At 50.0% G+C, this 25,159-nt stretch overlaps 2 protein-coding genes across 3 annotated transcripts; one reads left to right on the forward strand and one right to left on the reverse strand.

Moving 5' to 3' along the window:
* The first annotated feature begins 2,647 nt into the window (after positions 1-2,647).
* On the forward strand, positions 2,648-4,820 carry IFI27L2 (interferon alpha inducible protein 27 like 2). Its single transcript, XM_040257600.1, has 4 exons — positions 2,648-2,881; positions 3,019-3,048; positions 3,636-3,797; positions 4,600-4,820. The coding sequence occupies exons 1-4, from the start codon at positions 2,875-2,877 to the stop codon at positions 4,800-4,802; spliced, it is 402 nt and encodes a 133-aa protein (XP_040113534.1). The 5' UTR covers positions 2,648-2,874; the 3' UTR covers positions 4,803-4,820.
* Positions 4,821-14,937: 10,117 nt separating this feature from the next.
* LOC120875421 (interferon alpha-inducible protein 27-like protein 1) lies at positions 14,938-20,653 on the reverse strand. Of its 2 annotated transcripts, XM_040257195.1 has the most exons (6): positions 20,538-20,653; positions 19,530-19,679; positions 18,484-18,612; positions 16,623-16,652; positions 15,657-15,818; positions 14,938-15,178 (listed from the first exon to the last, which is right to left on the reverse strand). In XM_040257195.1, exons 2-6 carry the CDS (start codon positions 19,651-19,653, stop codon positions 15,096-15,098), a joined length of 528 nt encoding a protein of 175 aa, XP_040113129.1. In that variant the 5' UTR covers positions 19,654-19,679; positions 20,538-20,653; the 3' UTR covers positions 14,938-15,095. The 2 variants fall into 2 exon arrangements, with proteins under 2 accessions (XP_040113129.1, XP_040113131.1); XM_040257197.1 differs by lacking the exon at positions 16,623-16,652 and having other exon boundaries at positions 20,538-20,644.
* Between the last annotated feature and the right edge of the window lie 4,506 nt (positions 20,654-25,159).

The raw sequence follows: 25,159 nt of genomic DNA on the forward strand, positions 1-25,159 counted from the left end.
GGTCACAGACATGAAATCAAATATTAAATGTATAAACATTAAAATGGTATTATATTGTTGCCAGAAGAGATCCTCATTAGGACAGAATAGAATATTCCAAAACAGGTACACTGGTTTATACACAAGTATGTGTATTTTGAATATAAGGTTAGAATTTCAAATCAAAGAGGAAATGGAAGATGATTTAATAAATGATGTTGGAATTTAATAAATGGTGTTTATATCTGAGCTCATTGGCTAAGATATACATAGATATGTAAAACACCCTATATGTACAAACTAAATTCCAGATGGATTAAAAAGTGAAGCCATAGAAGAACCCCTAACCCTACTCCCTCAAAATACAGGTGATGATGTATCTGATAGCTAGCAGGAACAGCTTTTTTTAGACATACAAATAAAAAAATAACAAATTAAAGTACTAATATATTCTCATAAATATTAAAAATTTTTCTATGTTAAAAAAAGTCCCCCTACCCCCTTGAAAAAAAAGACAATGATGAAACAAAACTTTGCAACATCTATAAGAAAGAATTAAGATAGTTAAATATAAATAAATTCCTATATCTGTAAGGGAAAAATGTAACACGTCCAGGGAAGAAACATCCTAGAATACCAGACCGTATTCACAAATAAGACTGCATAAGCCTAAGTAACATAAAAGTAATTTAGCCTGGGGTTTCCCTGATAGTTTAATGGTTAAGAATCCTCCTGCCAATGCAGGGGACATGGGTTTGATCCCTGATCCTGGAAGATCCCACATGGCACAGAGCAACTAAGCCTGTGGGCCACAACCACTGAGCCCACATGCCCTAGAGCCTGTGCTCTGCAACGAGAGAGGCCCTTGCAATGAGAAGCCTGTCCCCTGCAACTAGAGAAAGCCCTCGGGCAGCAGGGAAGACCAGTGCAGCCAAAAATAAACTAACTAATTAATTTAGAAAATAATTTAGCCTGATCAGCAGTAAAAAGAAAAAAAAAGAGATTTAAATTAAAATGTCATCTTTTTTTTATCTTTCTTCTTTTAATGACAAAGCTAATTGTTGGTTAAGAGTAGAGAAAAATAGATCCCCTCCCATACTTTTAGAGGGAGTATAAACTGAAGTAATACTTTTGAAATATAACCTAACAAGAAAGTATCAAGTGCCACAAGAAATGTATAGTTTCTGACCCAGCAATTCCTCCTCCAGGACTATATTATCAGACAATATTTGAGCACTATGACATAAGCACTTCAAGCCAGGATAAGCTATAGAGCAAAATTTAAACCCTTAAAGGCGGTGCGGGGAAGGGCTGACACATCAAACTATAGTTTACCCCCAGGACAGAATGTCTGATGACAAGTGAAAAATCACATTGAAATTCTGAAAAAAAAAAAAAAATGCACAGGGACAGAAAACACATCAGAAGTGGCTAGAGGCCGGGGTCAGGGAGAAGCTGATTACAAATGACCATGAGAGAACTGGGAACTAGGGGGATTGATGATGAAAACGTTCTGCATCTGAGCTGGTGGTTGCACAACTGTAAAGGTTTGTCCAAACTCATAAAAATATACACTCAAAAGTTGAGTCTGGGGGTTTCCCTGGCAGTCTCGTGGTTAAGACTCTGCCCTTCCACTGCAGGAGTCTCAGGCTCCATCCTTGGTCAGGGATCTTAATCCTGGCATGTCTCATGTAACACACTGCCCCCTCCCCCACCTCTCGCCCCATTGAGTTTTACTCCGTGTAAATTATACCTCAATAAATATAACTTTAAAAAAATCCGGTTGAAGAATATCAAACAACTTGTGCTTAGTCCCTCAGTCGTCTTTTTGTGACCCCAGGCTCCTTGGTCCGTGGGGATTTTCCAGGCAAGGATACTGGAGTGGGTTGCTATGCCCTCCTCCAGGGGATCTTCGCAACCCAGGGATGGAACTCAGGTCTCCCGCATTGCAGGCGGATTCTTTACCCTCTGAACCACCAGGGAAGCCCATGAACACTGGAGTGGGTAGCCTATCCCTTCTGCAGGGGATCTTCCCCACCCAGGAATTGAATCGGGGTCTCCTGCATTGCAGGCGGATTCTTTACTAGCTGAGCTACCAGGGAAGCCCATTAAACAGCTTGGGGAAATATAAAGTAATTTGCAAAGTAGCATGCAAGTGTGATTGGAACTTAGAAGTGAGGTTACACGTTCTGAGAGTGATGGAGATGGGGTGGTCTTGGCGAGACAGACTGGAAGGAAAAGCACTAAGATCTACCAGTATCTCCCTTTGGAAGTGAATTAAATTTTCTCCTTGCGTTGTGTGTGTGTGTGTGTGTGTGTGTGTGTGTGTGTGTGTGTGTGTGTTGGCCGAGAACAACTCGTCTGTCATCAGGGGGCAAAATGTTACACTTGGAACCCCGGTCCACTTGCAGCGTCTTTCGGGTGTTTTCAGGTTCTTTTCCCTTTGGTGGAGCCACCAAACAAGAGAGAAACCCATTCGGGCGGGGGGCGGGGGGCAACCACCGGTGGGTAGAAGAGAGGCGGAGGAGAGGGGCGGGTGAAGAGAAGGACCAGTGGGGTGAAAGTGGGGGGCGGGCGAGTAAGACCCCGGTGTAGGGATGGGAAGCGGGTGGGGGCGGGCGAGCAGGAGAGCAGAATGTGCTTTCCTGGCAACCCACTCCAGTGTTCTTGCCTGGAGAATCCCAGGGACGGGGAGCCTGGTGGGCTGCCGTCTATGGGGTCGCACAGAGTCGGACACGACTGAAGCGACTTAGCAGCAGCAGCAGCAGCAGAGTCTAATTGGGGCAGAGATGCTGCGAGGGGCCGGCCGCTTCCCCATTGGTTCTTCGAACAATCACAGCACCTCCTGGATCTTAGTCATTTCCTGAGCTCAGCTGCTGCGAAGAGGGCATCGCCATGATAAGTGAGTTTCTCCTTCCCATCAGGGGACGTCCTGGGCAGGGGGCGGCCCTCCCAGACCCCAACCCACCAAGGGCCAGAGGACTCTCTTCTTTCCCTCAATACTTCAACCAACTCTCTCTCTCTCTGCTCTCTATCAAGAACGAGCGGCGGCCGCTGCGATCGGAGGAGGTGACTTCCCTGCATCCCTGCGTCGCCAGGCCTTCAACTGGCCCCGGTCCGCGGATGGACCGGAGGCCTTAGAAAGGGGGCGCTCCCCTCCACTCCTGGGGCCGCTGGGGTGACTCCTAGGGACCAAGAGCGGTACTCCCTAGGAAGAGGACCCCGCGATCCCCCACGTAGCTGCTCCTCTAGTTCTTATATGTAAAGAGCATGTAGAGAAGATTTCATTTGAAAGGGTGTTTGCTGCTAAAACCAGCAGTGGTTTATTGGTTTATTTCACCCCCACACTGACACACACGCACACGCACACGCACGCACACACGCACACAGACCTGAAGCCCAGGAAGGGGTGGTGACTTCCCCGTTGTCACACAGCAAGTTGGAGACTCAAATAGGTGCCTCCCCTAAACTACTGTCCCTACCTGGCTCCACAGCCCCGCTTCAATACCTTTTTGTTTACCTTGGGACCTTTCTCCAAGCGGCTGTCTCCCGTCTGCTCCAAGCAGACAGTCCCCAGAAACTGTCAAGGATTCCTAAAGGGGGGTCCACTCCCCTGAGCCCATGCCCCCGACCCCAAAGCTCCTCTCTCCCTGCAGCCCTGGCCGTGGCGGCGGTGCCCGCGGTGCTGGGCGCCGTGGGCTTCACGGGGGCTGGAATCGCCGCCTCCTCCTTAGCGGCCAAGATGATGTCAGCGGCCGCCGTGGCCAATGGCGGCGGAGTTGCCGCCGGCAGCCTGGTGGCCACTCTCCAGTCCGTGGGTAAGGGTCCGGGCCGGATGGGGGGCGGGAGGAACAGAGGGGAGGAGGGTCCGCCTCACAAGTGTCGCCCGAGGCTAAGCCTGCGGGAGGGCCGGTCCCTCCCCTCCAGTTTCATGGTCCTCAAGGTCCCTGGTTCTTGGTCTCTCCCTCATTGTTCTCTGTCTCTCCCTCACTGTTCTCACTGAGTCCTGGGTGAGCCTTACAGGCAGGAGTGGAGTGGAAGGGTGAGCGGGTCCTGGGAAAGAGAAGAAGGGAGGGATCCCAGGGTTTGTGATAGCTGGGCTCTAGGTCTTTGTTTTTGTTGTTTACTCGCTAAGTCATTTCCGGCTGTTTGTGACCCCATGGACTGTAGCCCACCAGGCTCCTCTGTCCTTGGGATTTCTCAGGCAAGAATGCCAGAGTGGGTTGCCATCTCCTTCTCCAGTGGATCTTCCCAACCCAGGAATTGAACCCATGTCTCCTGCATTGGCAGGTTCTTTACCACGGAGCCACCAGGGAAGCGTGGGCTCTGGGTTTGGCCCTGCCAAAATCTGACCCCAGAGTGGCCTAGGCAGGTCCCCTCCCCTCTCTGAGCCTCAGTGGGACCTGTCACTCTTGGGGTCTGTGGCTGACTCTCTGTCTTCACCCCCTTCTCTCTCTCTTCCAGCCACCTCTAGCTCCCTCTGCCCAAAGCAGAGTCCTGGGAGATTCAGGACCTAGAGGAGGCATCCACGTGGCATCTCTGGGCCTCAGGCCTTCTGAGGGGGTCCCAGCCACTCGCCACTGCACCCTTCCTGCGCTCACCCTTTTTCTCTCCCAACAGGGGCAGCTGGACTCTCCACATCATCCAACATCCTCCTGGGCTCCGTTGGATCAGCTTTTGGGGCTTTGCTTGGAGGGGCCAGAAGGGCACCTCCTTCCCCTCCTCCAGGTGGACCCAGACCTGAAGGGGAGCAGCCAGGAGAAAATGTACCCCAAGTCGAACCTCCAAAACCCCCGCTCGGGCCAGAGAAGCATGAGAAATAAAGATCATCTGCAGATGTACCTCCCTGTCTTTACTCCTTGCAGTCCTGGGGGGTTGTGAGTTGTGAACTAGAAGTTTCAATTTCTCCCCATTCTCCCAACCTGATGGGTTTCCCAGGTGACTCAGTGGTAAAGAATCCACCTGCCAATGCAGGAGACATGAGTGCAATCCCTGGGGTCACGAAGATCCCCTGGAAAAAGGATATGGCAACCCACTCCAGCATTCTTGCCTGGGAAATCCCATGGACAGAGGAGCCTGGTGGGCTACAGTCCATGGGGTTGCAGAGTCTTAGCGACTTAGCGACTGAACCACCACACTCCCAACCTGTCTTCTGGTGGGGGGCAGAGTGGGGTGGCCAGCTGATCAAGCACAGTATCACTTGGCAGGAGGCTCTCGTTGGTCCCCATCTTACAGAGCATGGGCTGTATAACCCAGGGCCATTCGTGGGCCATCCGTGGGTCTCAGTTTACCACTCACTCAATGATGCTTGAATGCTTAGTTGCTCTGCTGCTGCTGCTGCAAAGTCACTTCAGTCATGTCCAACCCTCTGCGACCCCATAGATGGCAGCCCACCAGGCTCCCCCGTCCCTGGGATTCTCCAGGCAAGAACACTGGAGTGGTTTGCTATTTCCTTCTCCAATGCATAAAAGTGAAAAGTGAAAGTGAAGTCGTTCAGTTGTGTCCGACTCTTAGCGACCCCTACAGCCTACCAGGCTCCTCCATCCATGGAATTTTCCAGGCAAGAATACTAGAGTGGGGTGCATTGCCTTCTCTTAGTTGCTCAGTTGTATCCAATTCTTTGCAACCACCTGGACTAAAGCCCACCAGGCCTCTCTGTCCATAGGGTTTCCCAAGCAAGAATACTGGAGTGGGTTGTCATATCACGTTTCCTGTGTCTCCTGAATTAGTAGGTGGATTCCTTATCACTGAGCCATCTAGGAGGCCACACTCAACGATGGGGTTGACAGAGGTTCCTAGGTAGGCAGAGATGAGGGGTATCTAGGATGCGTATAGAGCCACTGACCCCAGATCCCTCTGCCCTTAATGTCATTAATGGACACCGGACATCCAGAGGTGATCAGGACACCGGCCGTTCTCAGAATGCTATGGGGAGCCTGACCAGCAGACCACCAGGACAAGGACAGTGCCGTGTGCCAAGGGTTACAGTGGGTACCTCGAGAGGAAGAGATGGGGTCAGCAGTGGTCCCGACGCTTTGTGCCTGGAAAATTGAAAGGGAACTGGCATTTACCAGTTCCTCCCCTGGCGACCGTTTGCCCACAATGTGGGAGACCTTGGTTCGATTCCTGGGTCGGGAAAGTCCCCTGGAGAAGGAAATGGCAATCCACTCCAGCCCTCTTGCCTGGAAAATCCCAAGGACGGAGGAGCCTGATAGGCTACAGTCCATGGGGTTGCAAAGAGTCGGACACGACTGAGCGACTTCACTTCCTTCACTTCCCCTAGCGACAAGAGTTCTTGGTCTCCCCTGAGACTCTGTTCCCATCCAGAGTGAGCTCTCACTTCCTTCCAGAGAGGCCTACATTCTCTGGAGTCTTTTTAAAGAAGGAGATAATCAGTTCTAAAACTGCTTCTCCTGACCCTATGAAGAAGGAGGGGCTGCTTAGGACACAGGAAGCTAGAGAGAGTGTTACTCCCCGGGATAATAAGAAAAAGCCAGAAAACTTACAAAAGCATAACTTTCCTTGAACCCCTGAAAGAGCTGAAGCGGGGGCCACCAGATGGGCCTGAATTCTCAGGGAGGTCAGGTTCCTCCAAGGAGAGCCCTGGAGACCACCCTGTGCAGAGCACAGGAAGGAGCTGAGGCTGGTGCAGGGGGGTGCGAGTTCAGCTGAAAGCCTTAACTGATCGCTCAAGGGCAAGGATAGGCTTGCATGAGTGCAGGGGCCCTGGGGAGCTACAGTCACAAGGATGGATGCTTCAGGCCAGCCTGAAAGTTCTTCTCCCAACGACCCACTGGGTGCTCCCAAGAAAGACTGGAGGCAGGAGGAAACCCAAGGAAAACGTCCCTCATTGAGGCAAGACTGGCAGAGGGGAGCTGCAGCCCCACCCCCTAGGGAACAAAAGCCTTATTCTGCTAGGGCAAGGAGAGTAAACTGTAGTCCGCAGAGCACAGGTGAAGATCACTATAGACAGGAAAGAAAAAGAGAAAAAAAAAACCTTTTCCCCTGAAGTTGGGGTGCTAAACTTTCTGGACTGGGATAGTAAGGCTCCGCCCACCACTGGGGTCAGCAGGGGGAGGGGAACAGAAACCAGATAACAGCGCTCCCAAGTCCAGGTCCACAGCGCCTGCGAAGGCTGAGACCCGCTGGGGCCACAGAGAACCCCTCGGCCCTGGCCGCCAGGCTAGCAAAGGACAAGCAACACTGCGGGAAGGCCAGGGAACCCAGATGTGAGGTTGCTGGGTCACAGACGGCAGCCACAGGAACAAGAACTCCAAACCCCCAGCTGAACTCCTGATCAGATCGACCTCTCGCGCGGCAGTGCATGCGTGCTCAGTAGCGCCAGACTGTGTGTGTGTGTGTGGGGGGGGGTGTCTGCCCGGCACAGGGGTCGAATCTGCGTCTTCTCCATTGGCAGGCGGATTCTACATCACTGACCCACCTGGGAAGCCCCCTTCTCACCCCTCCCTCTCCTCCTCCGCGTCACCTGGTGCAGGGCCCGGCGTAAATCCCGGTTCACCACTCTCTCCACTTCGCTAGAGCAACAGATCCTGTGGGAGCTTTGTCCAGGTCTCCCCAGCACTGGCTCCCAGTGCCCGCCCGCTGCTCCCCACTGCCAAGCCCTGCCCCATGGGGGCTACAAGACAGCCTGGAGGTGTCAAGTGTTTGTCCCCCCATCCCCCAGAACAGCCCCCAGCCAGGGATGGGTTTTAGTTTGGGGGGATAACTCCCCACCTCCAGAGGTCACATACCAGCACATACCAGCTAAACAGATCTTCAAGAGTTAATCTTGGTTATTCTTTAGCTGTTACTATTAACACTAACAAATACTTGTAGTTAGACTTGCCCTTCACAAAGTTAAACAAAGCTAATTACTCTCTGACTTCAAATAAGTTGTATTCTGCACCTGGCATTCTTTCCTCCCTACACTCTTGCAGCATTCTGCACTTCAAAGGGGTGGGGCTGGGGGAGGTCAGGAGACAATAAGTTTAGGGACACCAGACCCAGTTCCTCAATTGCCTAAATGCTGAGGCCATTTCAAAACCCTGCGAAAGGAAAAGGAATGATGATAGAAAACCTCTCCCTAATCCCAGAGAGGGGGTTCACGGTTCTTGAGACCCCAGCCAACTGTGTTTCCCCCTTTTGCTCTTCAAAAATATATAAATAAATAAAGCTGCTCTTTCCTTTTCCTTCCAAACTCTATCTCCATATTTCCATTCCTCATCGGCAGACAGGGAGCCAAGATCTGGGAAACGCTACCCTGCACAAAGCCACGGGTCAAGGCCCTTGAGGGCAATCACGCAAACCAGAGGACAGTCCCTAATTCTGTAGCTTGTCAGGGAAAGCCTGGCACAATTTCAGTTTCCCTTTCCTTTTTAGTTTCCTTTTCTGCTGGAAAATTCCTATTTCCAAAGTCACTCAGGACAGTCTGGCAGAGGCTGGCTGGACAAGGGTTGTAATTGTTTCAGTGTATCCCTCCCCAACCTCCGGTCTCTTCATCACTGAAATTATTTGAGTTATTATGAAAGCTATTGTATCTCTCTGAACACAAGCTGATTGCTTGAGCAGGCAGCTGGGACAGAGCTGATGGGCAGCGAGCCAGGTAAAGGCTCCAGATCTCCTGGAAATAACGCACCAAGAAAATGTGAGTTATGGAAAGAAGCCCGTCTTCAATAGCAGCCGGAGTCAGGGACTTGGGGTCGTGTCTTACAGGCTCTTTCAGCAAAGCCTATAAAAACAGGGGCGGCAGTGTGACCTGTCCTGGAATAGCCTGTGGATTTTCTGTGCTACATCATGCCCAGTGTAAACTTAACCAGAGTAAATATATTTTTACCGTTGTTTACTTTGCTGCTGCTCTTGTCCCAGTGCTTTTAGAATTGCTCTGGGGGTAAGAGACACCGAGTTTGATCTCTGAGTCAGAAGATCCCCTGGAGGAGGAGGAAATGGCAACCCACTCCAGTATTCTTACCTGGAGAATCCAGTGATCAGAGGAAGCTGATGGGTTACAGACCATAGGGTCTCAAAGAGTCAGATATGACTTGGCATGCATGCATGAACATGGGGGTGGTTAAGGTGCCCCAGAGGTGTCTTGGAAGTTGCTGGGGGGTACTCAGGAGGACAGAGGGTGGGGCTCCAGAGAAACAGAAGCCCTTTCCTCCCTCCCCCAGTGCAGATCCCATGGTCGTCTTGGCACTTCAGTCCGTATCCCGCCTGGGCCCGCTACCCTCCCCACACCTCCTTTTTCCACAGTCTCAGACCAGCCATGGGGCCCCTTTGGTCCCTCGAGTCTCTCGGTGGGTGGGTGAGCCAGTGGTGAAGCTGTGATTCTGTCAGAGGATGAGGATGAGTGTCCCAGAGCTGGGGGGAAAGAGTAGAGAGGGCCAGAGACGCCAGGGTTGGGGGAATGACTTACATCCACTTCCCTTTCATATCGGATTTCCCAGGTGTCTCAGCAGTAAAGAGTCTGTCTGCAATGCAAGAGACATAAGAGACACGGGTTTGATCCCTGAGTTGGGAAGATCCCCTGGAGGAGGGCATGGCAACCCACTCCAGTGTTCTTGCCTGGAGAATCCCATGGGCAGAGAAGCCTGTCGGACTACAGTCCATAGGGTGCAAAGAGCTGGACGACTGAGCGACTGAGCACAGACCCTTTCATGTTTGAGCCTTCGCAGATGTTGCATCATTGCAATAACAATAGAAATGAAGTTTCTTTCCTCTCCTGAAAACAAGGGAAGTGAGGAGAACAGGGAGCAGGCTAGAGGAGAAATGTAAACAAGCCTGAAAGAGTTAATCAGCCCCACTTTTAACAGTTACTAATCTGTAGTGTCTGACTCAATCTGTCCTTCAGAAAGCTAACCTATCACTCCGATACTAGGTAAACCTGGGGTCCCCAAATTTCTGGGATCTAATGCCTGATGATCTGAGGTGGAGCTCATGTAACAATAATAGAAATAAAGTGCACAATAAATGTAATGCACTTGAATCATCCCCAAACCATCACCCACCCCATTGGCCCATGGAAAAACTGTCTTCCATGTAAACCGTCCCTGGTGCCATGAAGGTTGGGGACAGCTGATGTAAGTTACATCCTGCACTTGGTATTTGCTCTCTTTGCACTCTCTTATAGCAGATAACCCCTTATAGCTGTTTGTAATTCAGAAACAAGGTCACAGGTCAATAACCCAGAGATAAATAGATCCAATTACTGGGCTGCCTGACACCAGCAGTGACTGTTTTGAAATAATTCAGGAAGAACAATAGAAGACATTCATTACTTTGAGCCAATCGTTTACCCTAAAACCACAAGACCCAGGCTACGTCACTTTGGTTCAATTCAGTTGCTCAGTCGTTTCCAACTGTTTGCAACCCCATGGACTGCAGCACTCCAGGCCTCGCTGTCCATCACCAACTCCCAGAGTTTATTCACACTCATGTCCATTGAGTCGGTGATGCCATTCAACCATCTCATCCTCTGTCGCCCCCTCCTCCTGCCTTCAATCTTTCCCAGCATCAGGGTCTTTTCAAATGAGTTAGTTCTTCGCATCAGGTGGCCAAAGTATTGGAGTTTCATCTTAAGCATCAGTCCTTCCAATGAATATTCAAGGTTCACTTCCTTTAGGATGGACTAGTGTGATCTCCTTGCAGTCCAAGGGACTCTCATGAATCTTCTCCAATGCCACAGTTCAAAAGCATCAATTCTTCAACTCTCAGCTTTCTTTATACTTAACTTCTTTAAATTTAAATCCTTCATAAGTTCTTTAAATTCCCCTAGGAATTTAAAGGACACAGCTCTTGAGGCGATAGCCTGCTGTGTTCTCCCCTTGCCTGGTAGAGAAATAAAGCCATCTTTCGATTTCCTCCAAACTCTAACTCGTATTTCTTTTTTAAAAATTGGGATATAGCTGATTAACAATGTGATACTTTCAGGTGAACAGTGAAGGGACTCAGCCATACATGAACATGTATCTGTTTTCCCCCAGACTCCCCTCCCATCCAGGCTGCCATATAACCTTGGGCAGAGTCCCATGTGCTATACAGTAAGTCCTTGTTGGTTATCCATTTAAAATATAGCGGTGTACATGTCCATCCCAAACTCCCTAACTATCCCTTTCCTTGAACCTTTCCTGCTGGCAACCGTGTTTGGTCTCTGTGAGTCTCTTTCTGTTTTGTAAATAAATTCATTTGTATCATTGCTTTTCAGTTTGCACATATAAGGGGTGTCACGTGATGTTTCTCCTTCTCCGTCTGATTTCACTCCGTGTGACAATCTCTAGGTCCGTCCATGTTGCTGCAAGTGACATTATTTCATAATCTTTAATGGCTGAGTATATATGTACATCTTCTTTACCCATGCCTCTGTCAATGGACACTTAGGTTGCTTCCATGCCTTGGCTTTTAAACAGTCCTGCAACAAACACTGGGGTGAGTGTATCTTTTTGGATCATGTTTTTCTGTCTCTTCAGCATCAGTGGACAAGGAGCCGGGAATCTGGCAACACCATGACAGGCTTTGCCACAGGATTGGCTCTCGTCAACTCGGAGACCGTAGGAGGTCCGGATGAACCTTTCAACAGGCACCTCCTTCCAGATGTTAGAACACGAGCAATTTCCTTTTGGGGGCTGGTCAGATTCCCAAGAAGAATCTTCCTCCCTCCGTTTTGGATGTTGTAGGCTAGCTACAGCATTCTCAGTTCCCGTCAAGGAGGAAGACTGAGGGTCTCAACCCATGTAAGGAGACTCTCATTCTCAGTTTGAAGCTCCCGGTGCCTCCAAGCCCAGGTGATCCCACCTCACCAAAATGAAACTTCCAGGAGTCTGCCAGAGGGGACTAGCTGGGGGCCTGTCTGCTTCCTAAATAGACTTCCAGCCAGCCCTCTCGCTGCCAGTCCACCTTATTGCCAACCTGCAGTAGCACACACCACTCTGATGTCCAAGGCTCTGAGGGGTGCTAAGGGCATAGTTGCCTCTTTTTCCCTTTATCCACTGACACCTTAAGATTCAGCTTTGTTGGGGCTGCCAAGTGGAGCCCCAGGTCTGTGTGATTTCCACCTCCTAAATTATGTTACTGTCATCTTCTCTCCCGGCCTCTTTTTGATACAGGTTTAAGCCTTTCTTTAGTCCTTTCCCGTTGTTTTAGTGGGATTTTGAGAAGGAGCAGGTAAAAGTAACTCTCTTTATTGGATTGCTCTCTCTATTACTTGCAATCAAAAGATTCTCCTGTGTTCATGACAGTATACATTTGCTTATTGTAAAAGAAGCCCTCTTGACTTAAACATGAGAGGTTTCTTTCTCTGTTACTCAGTCATGTAAGAGTCAGAGTGGTGGTTCAGCTCAGGGAGGCCCGGGCTCCTGCAGTCTTGTTGCTCTGCCTTCCTTAAAATGCTGCTGTCATTGGCAGGGTGGAGGATGGTCACCCCTCTGACCACAGCAGAGCCCATGGGAAGAGGCCAAGGGGCAAGGCAGAGCCCCCCCCCCACTCCCCTTAAGGGCATGCCCAGAAAGTTGCATACATTTCCACTCACTTTCCACTGGCCAGACCCAGTCTTGTGAGGGCTTCACTGCAAGAGGACTGAGAATGCACTCCTTGGTTGGGAATTATGTACCAGCCAAAGACCAGGGCTCTGATTTTTGCCAGAAGCAAAGAGTAGTCCTCTGCCATGTTGAAGACGACAGGAAGCCATTCTAGCTAGATTCCCACAGTGGGAATTTGCCCTGCCTCCTCATGCCCTACTGAAACTGTACAACTCAGATGGGACTCAAACCCAGCCAAAACCCAAGCTGGCACTTGAATCCACTGTCTTTTAATCAAGATCACACATCTGGTCTCAGGACTTAAGGAAGCTCGGGTTCTTTATATTTCAGCACAGAAGGAATTCAGCAAGAGGCAAAGTGATAGGTAACAATGGATTTATTTAGAGAGATACACATTCTATAGACAGAGTATGGGCTCTCTCAGAAGGCAAGAGGCTGTGAAATATAGGGTGTTTTTTTTTTTTTAATTCTACTTATTTATGACTGTGCTGGATCTTCACTGCTGTTTGGGGGCTTTCTCTAGTTGCTGTGAGCAGGGGCTACTCTGCTTCTTGGAATCTGAGATCCTGTCAGGCTGCTGATGGCTCCTAGGAGAGGGTGTTCAGGGGTGTCGGGCCTGTGAGAGGGTCACAGTCATGTTGAAAACCCTTCAGCATTTCTCCAAAACCCTCTGGATAGAATTCAAGCTCCCCTTCCCCAATATGCCGACTATGGTCTGAATGTTTGTACCCCTCTGAGAAATGGAGCATTTCCTGCCATATCAATAAACAAGGATGTCACAGTCATCAGAGATTCCAGCCCTCCAGGGCAGCTAGGAAGGAGAAGGATACCTGCTCTGTCTGGCCGCATTCAGGCTGCAGCCCCTCCCTACAGTGAGCACTGAGGAACCTGGGATGCAGAAAACACAGGATACTGGCCCCAGCTAGCTGAGATGCATATGAAAGCAATGATTTCAGTGAGCTCAGACTCTTGCATCTTCTCATACTTTGAAAAGCTGCATGCACAGAAAAGCACTGATGTTCAGACTACCTGCCCTCTGTTACAAAACTTCTATATAACCTGACTCCTCCCCTCACCTTCTTAGGGCAGTTCTCTCAGAGTTACTGGAGATGCTGTCTCCTGGGCTTGAAGTCCTAAAAATTGCCACCAAATAAAACCCAACTGTCAACTTTTAGGTTCTGACTTTTTTAAGCTGACAATGTCCTTATAAAAGAGGCCACAGAGTGCTCTTCTGCCCCTGCCATCATGTGAGGACGCAGGGAAAAGTCAGTCACCTAGGAACTGAAATCTGCTGCAGCCTAGATCTCTGATTTCCCAGCCTCTAGTGCTATGACAAATAAATTTCCGTTGTTTACAAGCTGCCCATTTGATAGTGTTTTTGTTACAGCAGCCTGAACGGACTAAGACGGTACTGTTCTGTGCTTCCTTCTGGGAATGCCCAGAGCCTTGGGCTGGCCCCTGGTGTCATCAGAGGCCACATTCAATGGACCAATGCCTGGTGGTCCATCCACCCAGTGCTGCCTCGGGAAGGCCAAATTCCCTAGCACCAAGTCCAGTGCCTCTCCTATAGCACATGCTCAAAGATTTCGTGGAAAGGAGGACTGAATCAATTCCTAAGTGAATTTTCTGATGTTTTGGAATGGAACCCATCCTGCTGATAAGGAGTTTCTAAGAGGCCTTATACTGGGGTGAGAAGGGTAATAGGGACCAAGGCCCCAAAGCGGAAAGATCAGTGAGGGTGTGCTAAGTCACTTCAGTTGTGAATGGCTCTTTGTAACACTATGGACTATAGCCTGCCAGGTGTCTCTGTTCATGGGATTTCCCAACAAGAATACAGGAATGGGTTGCAATTTCCTCCTCCAGGGGAATCTTCCCAAGCCAGGGATTGAACCTGCATCTCTTATGTCTCTTGCATCGCCAGGCGGGTTCTTTACTACTAGCGCCACTAGCTGGCCAAACTAGGTTTCTTTTCTAGCCGTTGGGGGAGAAGAAAAGCCAAAGCACTGGCTTTGACTTCGGAGGGAAGCGGTGACAACCTGAGATCCTTGCTTTCTGAGCCTGAGGTAGGCCACTTAGGAAACAGCTATGGGTAGGGAGCCTGCCAATGAAGCTCCAAAGAGGAAGCTCCCTTCCATTCCATTCCTGACTTTGCATAGGCACTGTGCTGAACACCCACCCTAGCTGAGACCTTGGAGTTTATTTAAATGAACTCCCCACAAGAGAAGGGGAAATGCAGACCCAGAGTGGAGGTGACCTCCTGGAGTCACACACAGCCCTAAGCCAGGCAGGGGGAACCTCCAGTCTTCACATTTAGACTCAGTCCAACTCTGGGCACCCCAACACCATGTCACTCTAAGAGGGGTGAGCCTTCCCCCCAACTGACTTCAGGCCAGCAAGAAGGAAGGGACCCAGAGGCGCAGCACAACTCGTTTTGTTTTGTTTCCACAACTTGTTTTTATTTCTCATTTTCCTCTGGGGGTGCAGCGTTTGGCACTTGTCACCCCAGGACTGGGTCCCTCACTGCATCAGGCTGGTGGGCAGGACCCCACCTGGTCCTCTTCTCTGCTGAGGAAGCGACAGGGGATGTTACAGGCCCACCAGTTTGGACACGAGGGTGGACCCAGCGAAGCTCACCAGGAGTTTGGATGACAGGGAGAGTCCACTTGCTCCTGGGGGAGAAGCAGAGGGTGAGTAGAGTGGGGTGGGCAGGCTGGGGGGAGCATCAGGCCCAGAGATCCCACCCTGAACCCTGCTCTTTTTCCCCAGCCCCCAAAGATCTCTGTTTGCGGGAGTGCTGCTGCAGGCAGATACTCAAAGGCATGAACTCCAGTGATGAAGTCAAGAGCTGGGAGCTGCCTCCCACTCCAGGGAAGAAAGCTGAACCCCAGGTGGGACAGAGATGCTCCAGCTAACCCAGAAAATCTGCTTTGGGCAGAGTCAGCCTGATCCCAGAACAGCTGCAGGCCAGAGCATCTTCCCTCCTTCCTATGTCTGCTTCAGAGAAACCCAGAGAGAGAGAGGGACCACGGAGGAAATACCAAGGAACCGGCAGACTGGGGCTTACTGGGGCTGAGGTCAGGGCCAGAGGCACTGAGGCTTCTGTCCTTCTCCCTCAGCCCTACGAGCAAGCCCCGCAGGGCCACTTACCCACGGACTGGAGAGTGGCCACCAGGCTGCCAGCAGCAACTCCGCCCCCGTTGGCAATGGCAGATATTGACATCATCTTGGCTGCTAAGGAGGAGGCAGTGATTCCTGTGCTGGTGAAGCCTACCGCGCCCAGCACCACGGGCACAGCCACCACGGTGGACGCTGAACAGGGAGAGGATAACGTGAGGGGGTAATGGATATCCCCCTCCAAACACACACATGACATCAAGCCTGGGGGGCTTTGGGAAGTCTGAAGAAGGTTAAGTCTGAGCTTGGGAGAGACTCCAGGAGGCATGGCCAGCAGTCAGGAGTCCAGGGAAGCCGCAGCTGATGGGGAAAGCAGAGGCAAGGGCTGTGGGGTCACCGGGGACCCGGTGCTGGCTCTCAGCAGGACCTTCCTTGGGAAAGGCCTCAGTGTCTGCCTTAGTAAGATGCTGGAACTGGGGAGGGGGAGGGGGACATTTGCAAGCTTCCTGTCTTTGCTGAGGAAATCTTTATGCAAATCTTACCGAGGGCCCAGCATAAAGCGAGGAACACATTCTGAGCCCCACTTGAGTCCCAACACTGGGCCTCCACGGCATCACTGCAGAGCCCTTGGAAGCCAGAACCACTGGGCTCCTCAGTGCATCTCATGTGTCCAAACTGTGCATATGTGTCACCCTACATAATCCTCACGGTAACCCTGAGAGCAGTCTTGGCATGTTTTTCATGAGGAAAGCTGAGCTCAGAGGATTTCAAAGCCACATCCTAGGTCACACGGTAAAGGGTCTGCAAGAAATCTGGGACCCCGTTGGGGCTACCTCCACACGAGTTTCCATGGAAACGTCTCATTTCTCATTCTAGCGCCTCCTCCCCCACCATGGACAGGAGGCCTGGGGCAGGCTGGGGCAGGTATAAGGCCAGTTGCTCCCCAAGTCCCAGGGCCTGGGGACAGACAAGGGTGAGCCTGGCCTGGCAGAGACTTACCTCCACCCACCACAACTGCAGCAGCCTTGGCTGGAAACCAAAAGAACATTCTGTGAGTTGACCCTACACTGGCCACCACCCCTCCACTCTCTGAGCCCACAGTCCACCTACACAGAGGGGGCTGCCCCAGCCTGGGAGACACAGGAAGGAAGGAGCCTGGCTGCTTCACCCAGAGAAGTGGGATTTCCAAAGAAGTGGCTCTCTGGGCCCTGATGTTAGTTCATCCGAAAGAGGGTCAGTATTTTATGAGTGTGGAGTGAAAATGTGAGTCACTCAGTTGTGTCCAACTCTTTGCAACCCCATGGACTGTAGCCTGCCAGGCTCCTCTGTCCATGGAAATCTCCAGGCAAGAATACTGGAGTGGGTAGCCATTCCCTTCTCCAGGGAATTTTCTGACCCAGGAATTGAACCCAGTTCTCCTGCGCTGCAAGCAGATTCTTTACCAACTGAACCACCAGGGAAGTCCATGAGTGTGGAAGTCAGAGGCATTATATGACCTTCTCCTATCATCCAGAGAAAGCTATTCAGACAGCAGTAAATCCTCACTTAGAGAGACATGTTTCATTTTGCAGGACTTGACTGAAATCTGGGCAAACACTGTTGAATGCCTGAGTGCTACTTGAGAACAGTGCTGTAATGCGTTGAATGCTCCTGATTCTTCAAGGCCACACCTGTTGCCTCCTCCTCTGGAAGACTGCCCCAGACTCTCCCAATTAGAACCATCCTCGCTTTCCTGTGGCTGGAGCCATTCACAGCACGGAACCATGGTTCCCTGAAACAGAGTTCCTGGAACTCCCTGGCAGAGGTCTTAGCCTGCAGCAGCCATGGAAGCCAAGACTGTGATCTTTGGGGCCAGTGGGGACCAGGAGTTCTAAAAACAGCAAGGTGTGCAGGAGTGAGCTCAGCCAGCCTCCCAAGAAGAGCGCTTTGGCAGGGTGGCAGTTAAGGAAGTAGAGAAGGTATGAAAATCAAACCCTACGTGACCAGCAGGGTTTCCCTGGTGGCTCAGCAGTAAGGAATCTGCCTGCCAGTGCAGGAGATGTGGGTTTGATCCCCGGGTTGGGCAGATACCTTGGAGAAGAAATGGCAACCCACTTGCATATTCTTGCCTGGAAAATCACATGGACAGAGGAGCGTGGTGGGCCCCAGGCTGTGGGGTTGCAAAAGAGTTGGACGTGACTGAGCGATTAAACAACAACAAAGTGACCAGTGAGCCACCTGGCTGGGGTATGGAACTGGAGACTCAAGAATCGAGAGCCAATTAGTGTTTGAGGCTCAGTGTTACTGTTAAGGAGGAGAGACGATGACAAGCTGGCTGGCCCCGTGACGTGCCTGGGCCCCGAAGCACAGACAGTCCAGGGGAGAGGGTGCTGTGTCTCTGATGGCCTGTCTGCTGGGCTCACCCAGTGGTCACCCTTGGGGAGAGGGGCCTGGCCCTTCTGGGCTTTTCAGAACCTCCCCTGCCCCGAGGCTTCCTCCCAGGCCTGGGCCCCTGCATTTCTGTTCTACTTCCTGTCCCAGGCTCGGATGCAGCCGCCCACCCCAGCTCCCAGCCCAGGGCCCTTGGACAACGGTTCCTTCCCTTGTAAATAAGAGGTCATATCATCTTCTTCTGGGGTTGTTATGAGAATTAAATGAATTGCCAAATGTCAAGTGCTAAACTTAGGATATCACAGTATTTGATAAAATGTAGTTGTTCTGATTATTTCCTCTTATGAATTGCTTCTCATAGCTGAGGAGTCCTCTTATTTCTGATCATAAGGAAGTATTACCAGCTGTAGCCAAGGTCCTAACTTTCTTGTCCCACTCCCATGCTGAGTGGGAGTCCAAGGAGGGGTATGTATCACCCAGGGCTAGTTACCTCCTACTGGCAAAGTGCTCAGGGCCACAGCAGGGGATCCGAGCAGGAAGGAGCTTTTCAGCGTCCCCACCAAGGATCCCAGGGTAGACGTGGCCCCCGCCAGGGCAGCGCTGGATGGCAGAGTGAGCCCTGAGAAAGAACAGAGGGTAAATGCACAGGAGTCTGAAGTCAGAGGTCAGGCAGCCCTGTCCCGCCCCCACTTCCATCTTGTACTATTTGCTTTGGCAGAGATGGAGTGATCCTGGGGGTCCACTACAGGGCACAGAAAAGTGAATGATGGCGGATGCGCACGGGAGCACTTTGTGTTGCAATTGGAAGCCAGGGACACAGGCTCACCTATTGACCCTGATGGATCTCAAAAACAAAGTTCTCAGGGTGGGGTGGGGGTGGGGAATACCAATAAATTGAGATATTCCACACACTCTTCTATATGTAAATTAAAACGTGTGCAAACAAAAAACAACACCTATTTTGCAAAAATATAGATGAAAAACAGACGCACGTTCAACATATCAGAAAGGTTGACTTGGGGAGGGGGAATTGCAGGCAAAAGGCAAGATAAAAAGTGAGACTAATTTAATAAAACCAAAGATGGGGCTGGCAAGAAGGAAATGGACCTGAGTTGAAGAATTTTGTTCAAATCAAAGCTCTGGATTTGAAATCTAGCAGGACAAACTTACAAAAAGCTGGCTGGTCACTGGGGTAAAAACATAAAGGAGTTGAATTCTAGGAGTGTATCCCCAGGGATATGAGAGCCAGAGAATGGATCCCAGCCGCAGGGTCCCTTAGTCTAGACAGGAGAGGCAAGGGACCCAGATCACCGGTACCACCGCCCCACCTCCCCCATGTCCCCCATGTCAGAGTCCTGCCTCCCTGTGGCCTTTCTCAGAGAAAGCCAGGGCAGATTCCCGAGGGGAAGGACCGGGGAGGGAGATGGGCTGAGGGTGATGCCACGCTCCCTGCCCAAGGCTCCTAGAGCAGGACCCTGTGGGCTCCCTGGCACCCCCACACCCGGCCCCCCACCAGTCCCTAGCAGGAGCACTCACCCAGTGAAGGAAGTCCTGCCAAGATGCTGCTGGAGGCTGCCCCGCCCACTTTGGCCAGGCTCCCTGCAGACAGTATCTTGGAAGCCAAGTTAGAGGCTAAGAGGGCAACCTTGGTGAATTCCATGGCATCAAAACGGACAAGCAGCAAACCTGCCAAAAGAGTGGAGCCTGGATGGGGGATAGGGACACCAGAACTGGGGATATGCCCACTGCCCTGAAAAATCTCAAGGGGCTCCAGCGGGTAGAGAGGCTGCTCTGAGCTTGCGGAGAATGCGGGCTTGGAAAGGGCCCAACGACATGGTGTTGGGGTGACAGAGTGAGAAGAAGGCAGATGGGGGAGGTGGAAGGAGCTTCTACCCCCTGAGGTGGTCTGCTTCCCTCCTCCCAAAACTCACCTTTCTAAAATGCCCTTAAACCTCCATGGAGCCATTTAAAAGGTGCCAGATATAGGAAATCAGAGCCAATCCCGTTTTTAAGGCATATGCCACGGGTCAAGTTGGTCAAGTTCTTGTTCTCATGCCCTCTCCTCACTAACTCAACGAGAAGAATGAAATTATCATCCCCATTTTATGATGAGAAAACCCTGGCACAGAGAGCGTAAGGGACTCATCCAAGGTCACGCAGCTTTGCTTGGCAAAGTACGCGGGAACTGATACAGGTCTCAGGGCTTCCAAAGCATGGGCTTGGAGTGGCTCTGATTTGCTTCCTCCTATTGCTTGTCTCTTTGCCTGCCCATCTCACCCCCACCCAGCCTCAAGCCTTGAGGGTCACTCGGGCATGGACGAGGCTCACTGCTCCCAGAGTCTGAGAGCCCAGAGACGGGTGGAGGTTTAAGTCCCTTCCCTCTGGAGACCCAGCTTCGCTGACTGCAGCCGCCCAGATGAGGAATATGAGACAATTCTCCCAGTGGATCCACAGGGGTCTCCCCTACAGTCACCGAGCCTACCAGCTCCCCAAGGGTGGGGGCGGCAGGAAGGAGCAGCCCCTGCCCACCCCTCCCTGTCTTACCCAGGGGAGCAGACTTTCTGAAGACGTGGACCTGACCTGGTTATCTCGAGCTCCGCTGAGTTCAGGGAAGATGTGAAGCAGGATGTTTACAGCAGCTTTGCAGATAACAGAGGAATACCTCCCATGGGATGCAGGCAGCCAATGAGATAGCTTTCAGTTTCTCAGAAAACGAAAGTCACACCTGTTTTCTCCTCTCTTGTTAAGCCCACAGAACCCTTTGGATGCTTCCTGGACACGCCTCCCCCATGTCCTCTGCTTTAGCTCTTCTCGGAAGTTCCGAGATAATAGTAGCTAATGCTAATTTCCTGAAATTTTCAAACGCTAAAACCATCACCAAATGGAAGAAATTAACTACTGGATGATCCTGCGCTCATAGCCCCCAGACTTACTGGTGCCTAAGGGTTGATCCCCATCAGTGAATCAGAGAATTGTGTAGGAGCTGATCATATACCCTGGCCACCCCTCCTTCACCTGGCCTTTAAAAATAATTCACTGAACCGTTCAGGGAGTTTAAGTTTTGGGGGCACAAGCCACTCGCTCTCCTTGCACTGCCCTGCCATATACCTTTCTCTGCTTCAAACTCCAAAGTTTGGGTTTGTTTGGCCTCCCTATGCCTGGGGCCAATGAACTTGTGTTTGAAAACACCTTCCCCAAAGGACCAACTGTTACTACACAGATCAACTTTCTAACCACTTCCTGCTACCAAGATCTTGCCAAGTGCCATTTAACGTCTCTGCTGCCTTTATTACAAATTGTTAAAAGAGTTGTAGACAATTGCTCTCCTCTTTTTCACCTTATTCTTAAAATTTAAATATATAATATGAAATATTACAGAACATGAAATACTTTCAGGCATCCAAAAAGCTATAGATAATAAAAACAAACACTTCTTCACCCACCCCTGAATCAGGACTTCATAATGTTACAGATACAATTTACGTGACCTGAGAATCCCTTCTCATGTTCCTCCTTTCTCTACCTTCTCACAAGTAGTCACCCTTGAGAATTTAGGGTTGATTAGTCCCAGGCAAGGGACTTCCCAGGTAAGGGACTTCCCAGGTGGCACTAGTGGTAAGGAATCCGACTGCCAGTGCAAGAGATGCAAGAGACACAGGTTTCATTGCTGGGTTGGGAAGATCCCCTGGAGGAGGAAATGGCAACCTGCTCTAGTATTCTTGCCTGGAAGTGCCAGAAGCCAGCACGGGAGATCCCACCCATGACAAGGTCATGCGGAAGAGACTTGACATGCAAGGCGGATCAGGACTCGAGGGGCCCCCCTGGATCTGCTCAAGCATCTACCCCAAAACCAGAATCTGTCTGTCTTACTATTTTATGTCTTTCACCAACTCTTCTGACATTAACAGGGGCTATCCCTGACCACCTTTTTCTGGAAAAAGTTAACTTAGGGCTTTAGTTAATAAGTCTCCTGGACATGATAGGAGTGTTTCAATTCAAACCCCTCTGATGGCTCTCTAGCTTGCTTGGCAGGTTTATCCAGACTCTTGCAGTTACGCATGTGATTGTTCACAGCCTCCCAACTTCGAGAGGCACGGGAAGCCTAAAACATTCTAAAAATATAGAGCCTTTCCAAGAGTTAAAAACTATTAAAATAGTGCTGGTGTAGGATTTCACTGTTTAGCCAGTGCTTGTTGCCAAGTTCCCATATCCCTTATCCATTGTGCACCTGGGAGTGCATTAGTTAACATAGTTGGAATGTAAGAAAAACAAGTAGTAGCCTTGGAATTAACCACATCAGACCTTTGAGCTAATTGGTTCTTTCTTTGTTGTAACTCACTGCACCTTTGCTCCATGAGAATGTAACTCTGTTTAATACTTTCTGAGGCTGACATAGATTAGAAATATAAAGAAAAAAACACTTCAAGGGAAAATAAGTTTTCTGGTTGAGCAGCCTTTATCAAAAGAGGGTCATAAAATGTCCACAGGCCTCCAAGGCCAGAAGATAATGTACACAACATTGTTTATTGGAAAGGTATGCAGAAAAAAATCCTGGGTTCGATAAGGGCAAAACTGCTGGAGTGTTTGGGCTGACTCTGTATGACCTTGCATCTTTCATTTCCCTCTATGTACAAGTCAAGGTATAAAAGTTCTTTTTGAAAATAAATTTAGGGGCCTTGCTTACTGAAGCTTGGTCTCCCCGGGTCGTTCATTCATTCGCCAACGTCATCCATCCTGAGGGTATCCCTGGACTCTGCTGGCATGGAAGATTCCGTGGACAGAGGAGCCTGGGGGGCGACAGTCCATGGGGGTCAAAAAGTTGGACACTGAGTATGTACGCATGGATTGCCATGCATGGATTTATATTTTTAACACATATGAATATTAAATGCATAATTTTCTTGGAATTGATTGAATGTTCATTGCTGTTTCAGTTGGGGTTCAAAGACAGGGAATGTGTCAATCACGTGCCAAGAACCTTGACCTTGTAACCTCTGCTGGAACACTATGCTAAGAAACGAGAAAACTAGTTTTCAAAGAAGTAGAATAATGATAAAGGAGTTGAGATTGGAGAGGAAAGGGAGAAGGAGATAGAGAGAACTAGAGAGGCTTGGTGGCCAGTGCTTTCCTCCAAGTCCCAAGGGTGACAGAAGGGCGAGTGGTTCTCCCAGCTGGACCTCAGCGGGACTCCCTTGGAAAGCTTGACGAGACTCCCTTGAAATTTGAGGGAAGCAACGACATGTGTCTCACTTGGGTCTACAAAGGCTAAAGGCAGGAAACTGGTGAACAGGCCTTCCTGAGAAAGGAAGGGGACTACTCTGAAGGTGGGTGGGTTGAGGGAGCTGCCCCTTTAGAGCTCCTTACAATTTCCCGTGGACCAAATGTGGAACCAGACAGGCAGAGCTGGAAGAGAACTGTCGCCAGCACCACCCAGAGGTGGAGGGGAGCCCAGGACGGGTGCATGGCTGGAGGGCGGTGGTGTAGAACAGAGGCGGAGGTATCCGGCCCAGGGAAGCTTCCTCTTGTCAAGGACCTTGTGGGTAAGTGAACCCAGCTGGCAGCAGGGTCCAAAAGCCTACAAACAGCTGGGAGTTTGAATGTCTCCCACCAGAGGGTGTCAAAGACAGATTGACACAGCATCAGCAGAGTGCTCCTACAAAGGGACACATCTGGGCCAGACTCTTATTCTGGGCCAAGCGCTGTGCATTCAGGTATTAAGCATTTTCATCTTCACAACCACCCCGTGAAGATATACTACTATCCGCATTTCACAGATGAGCTGATGAGCCTTGGCTGACTCTGCATGGGGCCCTCTCATTGTGTTCTTTACCTGAATTCTCTGGACCCTTTTTCTTTCCCTGCCTCCTGCCCCTGCTGCATCCATTTCTTCCTGGGTCTCCATACCAAGGTGAGCGCACCCTCTTGGCTGAGTCTTTTGAGGACGGCTCATGCCACATTGCCTCTCCAAGCCTCTGTGTGACCCTCATGAACATGCAGCCTTCCTCATACAGCCAAACTTCAACAGCCCAGTCTCTCCTCCACTGCCCACTCACTGTGGACGATCAGCCCTGGATGGACCCAACAATCACAGGTCTCAAAAGTTCTTACACTGCCTATCCCAGGGGCTCCAAGAACAGGACGAAAAAAATCTCAGGCATGCTCCAGGCCCCCATCAAAGCTCCACAAGGACGATGTCTCTGACTCGTTAAGCCCTGTGTCACAGCACTCAGCACACCTTGGTTGAAGGACTTCTTTTTAAAGCATCTTTTCCAATGAATCCCAAGCCCTCCCTTAGACAGACTGGATATGGGTACTAAGGGCTGATAGTCACAGAATTGTTAGCCCAAAGAGGCAGTGCCAGCAGCTCTCTCAGAAGTGGGGGTCCCTGTCTCCCACTGTTTTCAGCTTTGAAGTTTCTGTTGAGATTCTTCCGAAGTAGGAAAGTTTTGTTTTGTTTTAAGATCCAGCTACACAAGTATTGGTAAAATAGACAAAAGGGTAAGTATGACATGGTATATGATTATCATGGAATGCCAAGCAGCAGCTAAAAATAACAGGAAAGACCTGTAGAACAGGAAAAGGCCAGCTGCACAACAATATGTATGAGTCAAAACAAAACTCTTACAATGAAAAGGCATATAAGAGGATTACATTAAATGTTTTCTCTGAAGTTATCTATCTCTTGTCCTTCTACTTATCTACCTATCCTCCATTGAGAGAGGTTGCTTTATATTTACTTAAAAAAAATTTTTTTGGTCACATCTTGCTGCAAGCAGGATCTGTTGCCTAACCAGAAAATGAACCTGCTTCCTCTGCAGTGGAAGCAGGGAGAATTAATCCCTAGACCACCAGGGAAGTCCCAGGAGTCACTTTAAAAGAGCATTGAAAGTACTTATCAATTGCAGCAGTGCTTATTTCTGGAAACAGGAATCAGGAACAGCAATAATTCAAGAGGATGGTTGTTGGATCCAAATTAACTTTAGCCTAGTCTGGAGTCATTTAGATTGTTAAGAGCAGAATGCATTTATCAGTGATTAATATTTCTCAGGTGTGAATTTATTATTAGAATGAATATATTATTAGGTGACTTTTTACTAGGTAATTTTTAATAGACCTTATTTCCTAGAGCTGTTTTAGATTCTGAACAAAACTGAGGTTCATAACAG

This window comes from Oryx dammah, unplaced genomic scaffold (assembly GCF_014754425.2).
Source record: "Oryx dammah isolate SB20612 unplaced genomic scaffold, SCBI_Odam_1.1 HiC_scaffold_16, whole genome shotgun sequence".
NCBI classification, from domain to species: domain Eukaryota; kingdom Metazoa; phylum Chordata; class Mammalia; order Artiodactyla; family Bovidae; genus Oryx; species Oryx dammah.

Bases quoted from the DNA above. Each gene is read 5' to 3' on its own strand.
- IFI27L2 (XM_040257600.1), top strand. The intron at 3,049-3,635 runs GTGACTTCCCTG...CTCTCCCTGCAG, and splicing joins GGCCGCTGCGATCGGAGGAG to CCCTGGCCGTGGCGGCGGTG. The intron at 3,798-4,599 runs GTAAGGGTCCGG...CTCTCCCAACAG, and splicing joins GGCCACTCTCCAGTCCGTGG to GGGCAGCTGGACTCTCCACA.
- LOC120875421 (XM_040257195.1), bottom strand. From the start codon at position 19,653: ATGGAATTCACCAAGGTTGCCCTCTTAGCCTCTAACTTGGCTTCCAAG. The intron at 16,653-18,483 runs GTAACTAGCCCT...TTTGGTTTCCAG, and splicing joins GAGCACTTTGCCAGTAGGAG to CCAAGGCTGCTGCAGTTGTG. The intron at 15,819-16,622 runs GTAAGTCTCTGC...CTCCCTGTTCAG, and splicing joins TGCAGTTGTGGTGGGTGGAG to CGTCCACCGTGGTGGCTGTG.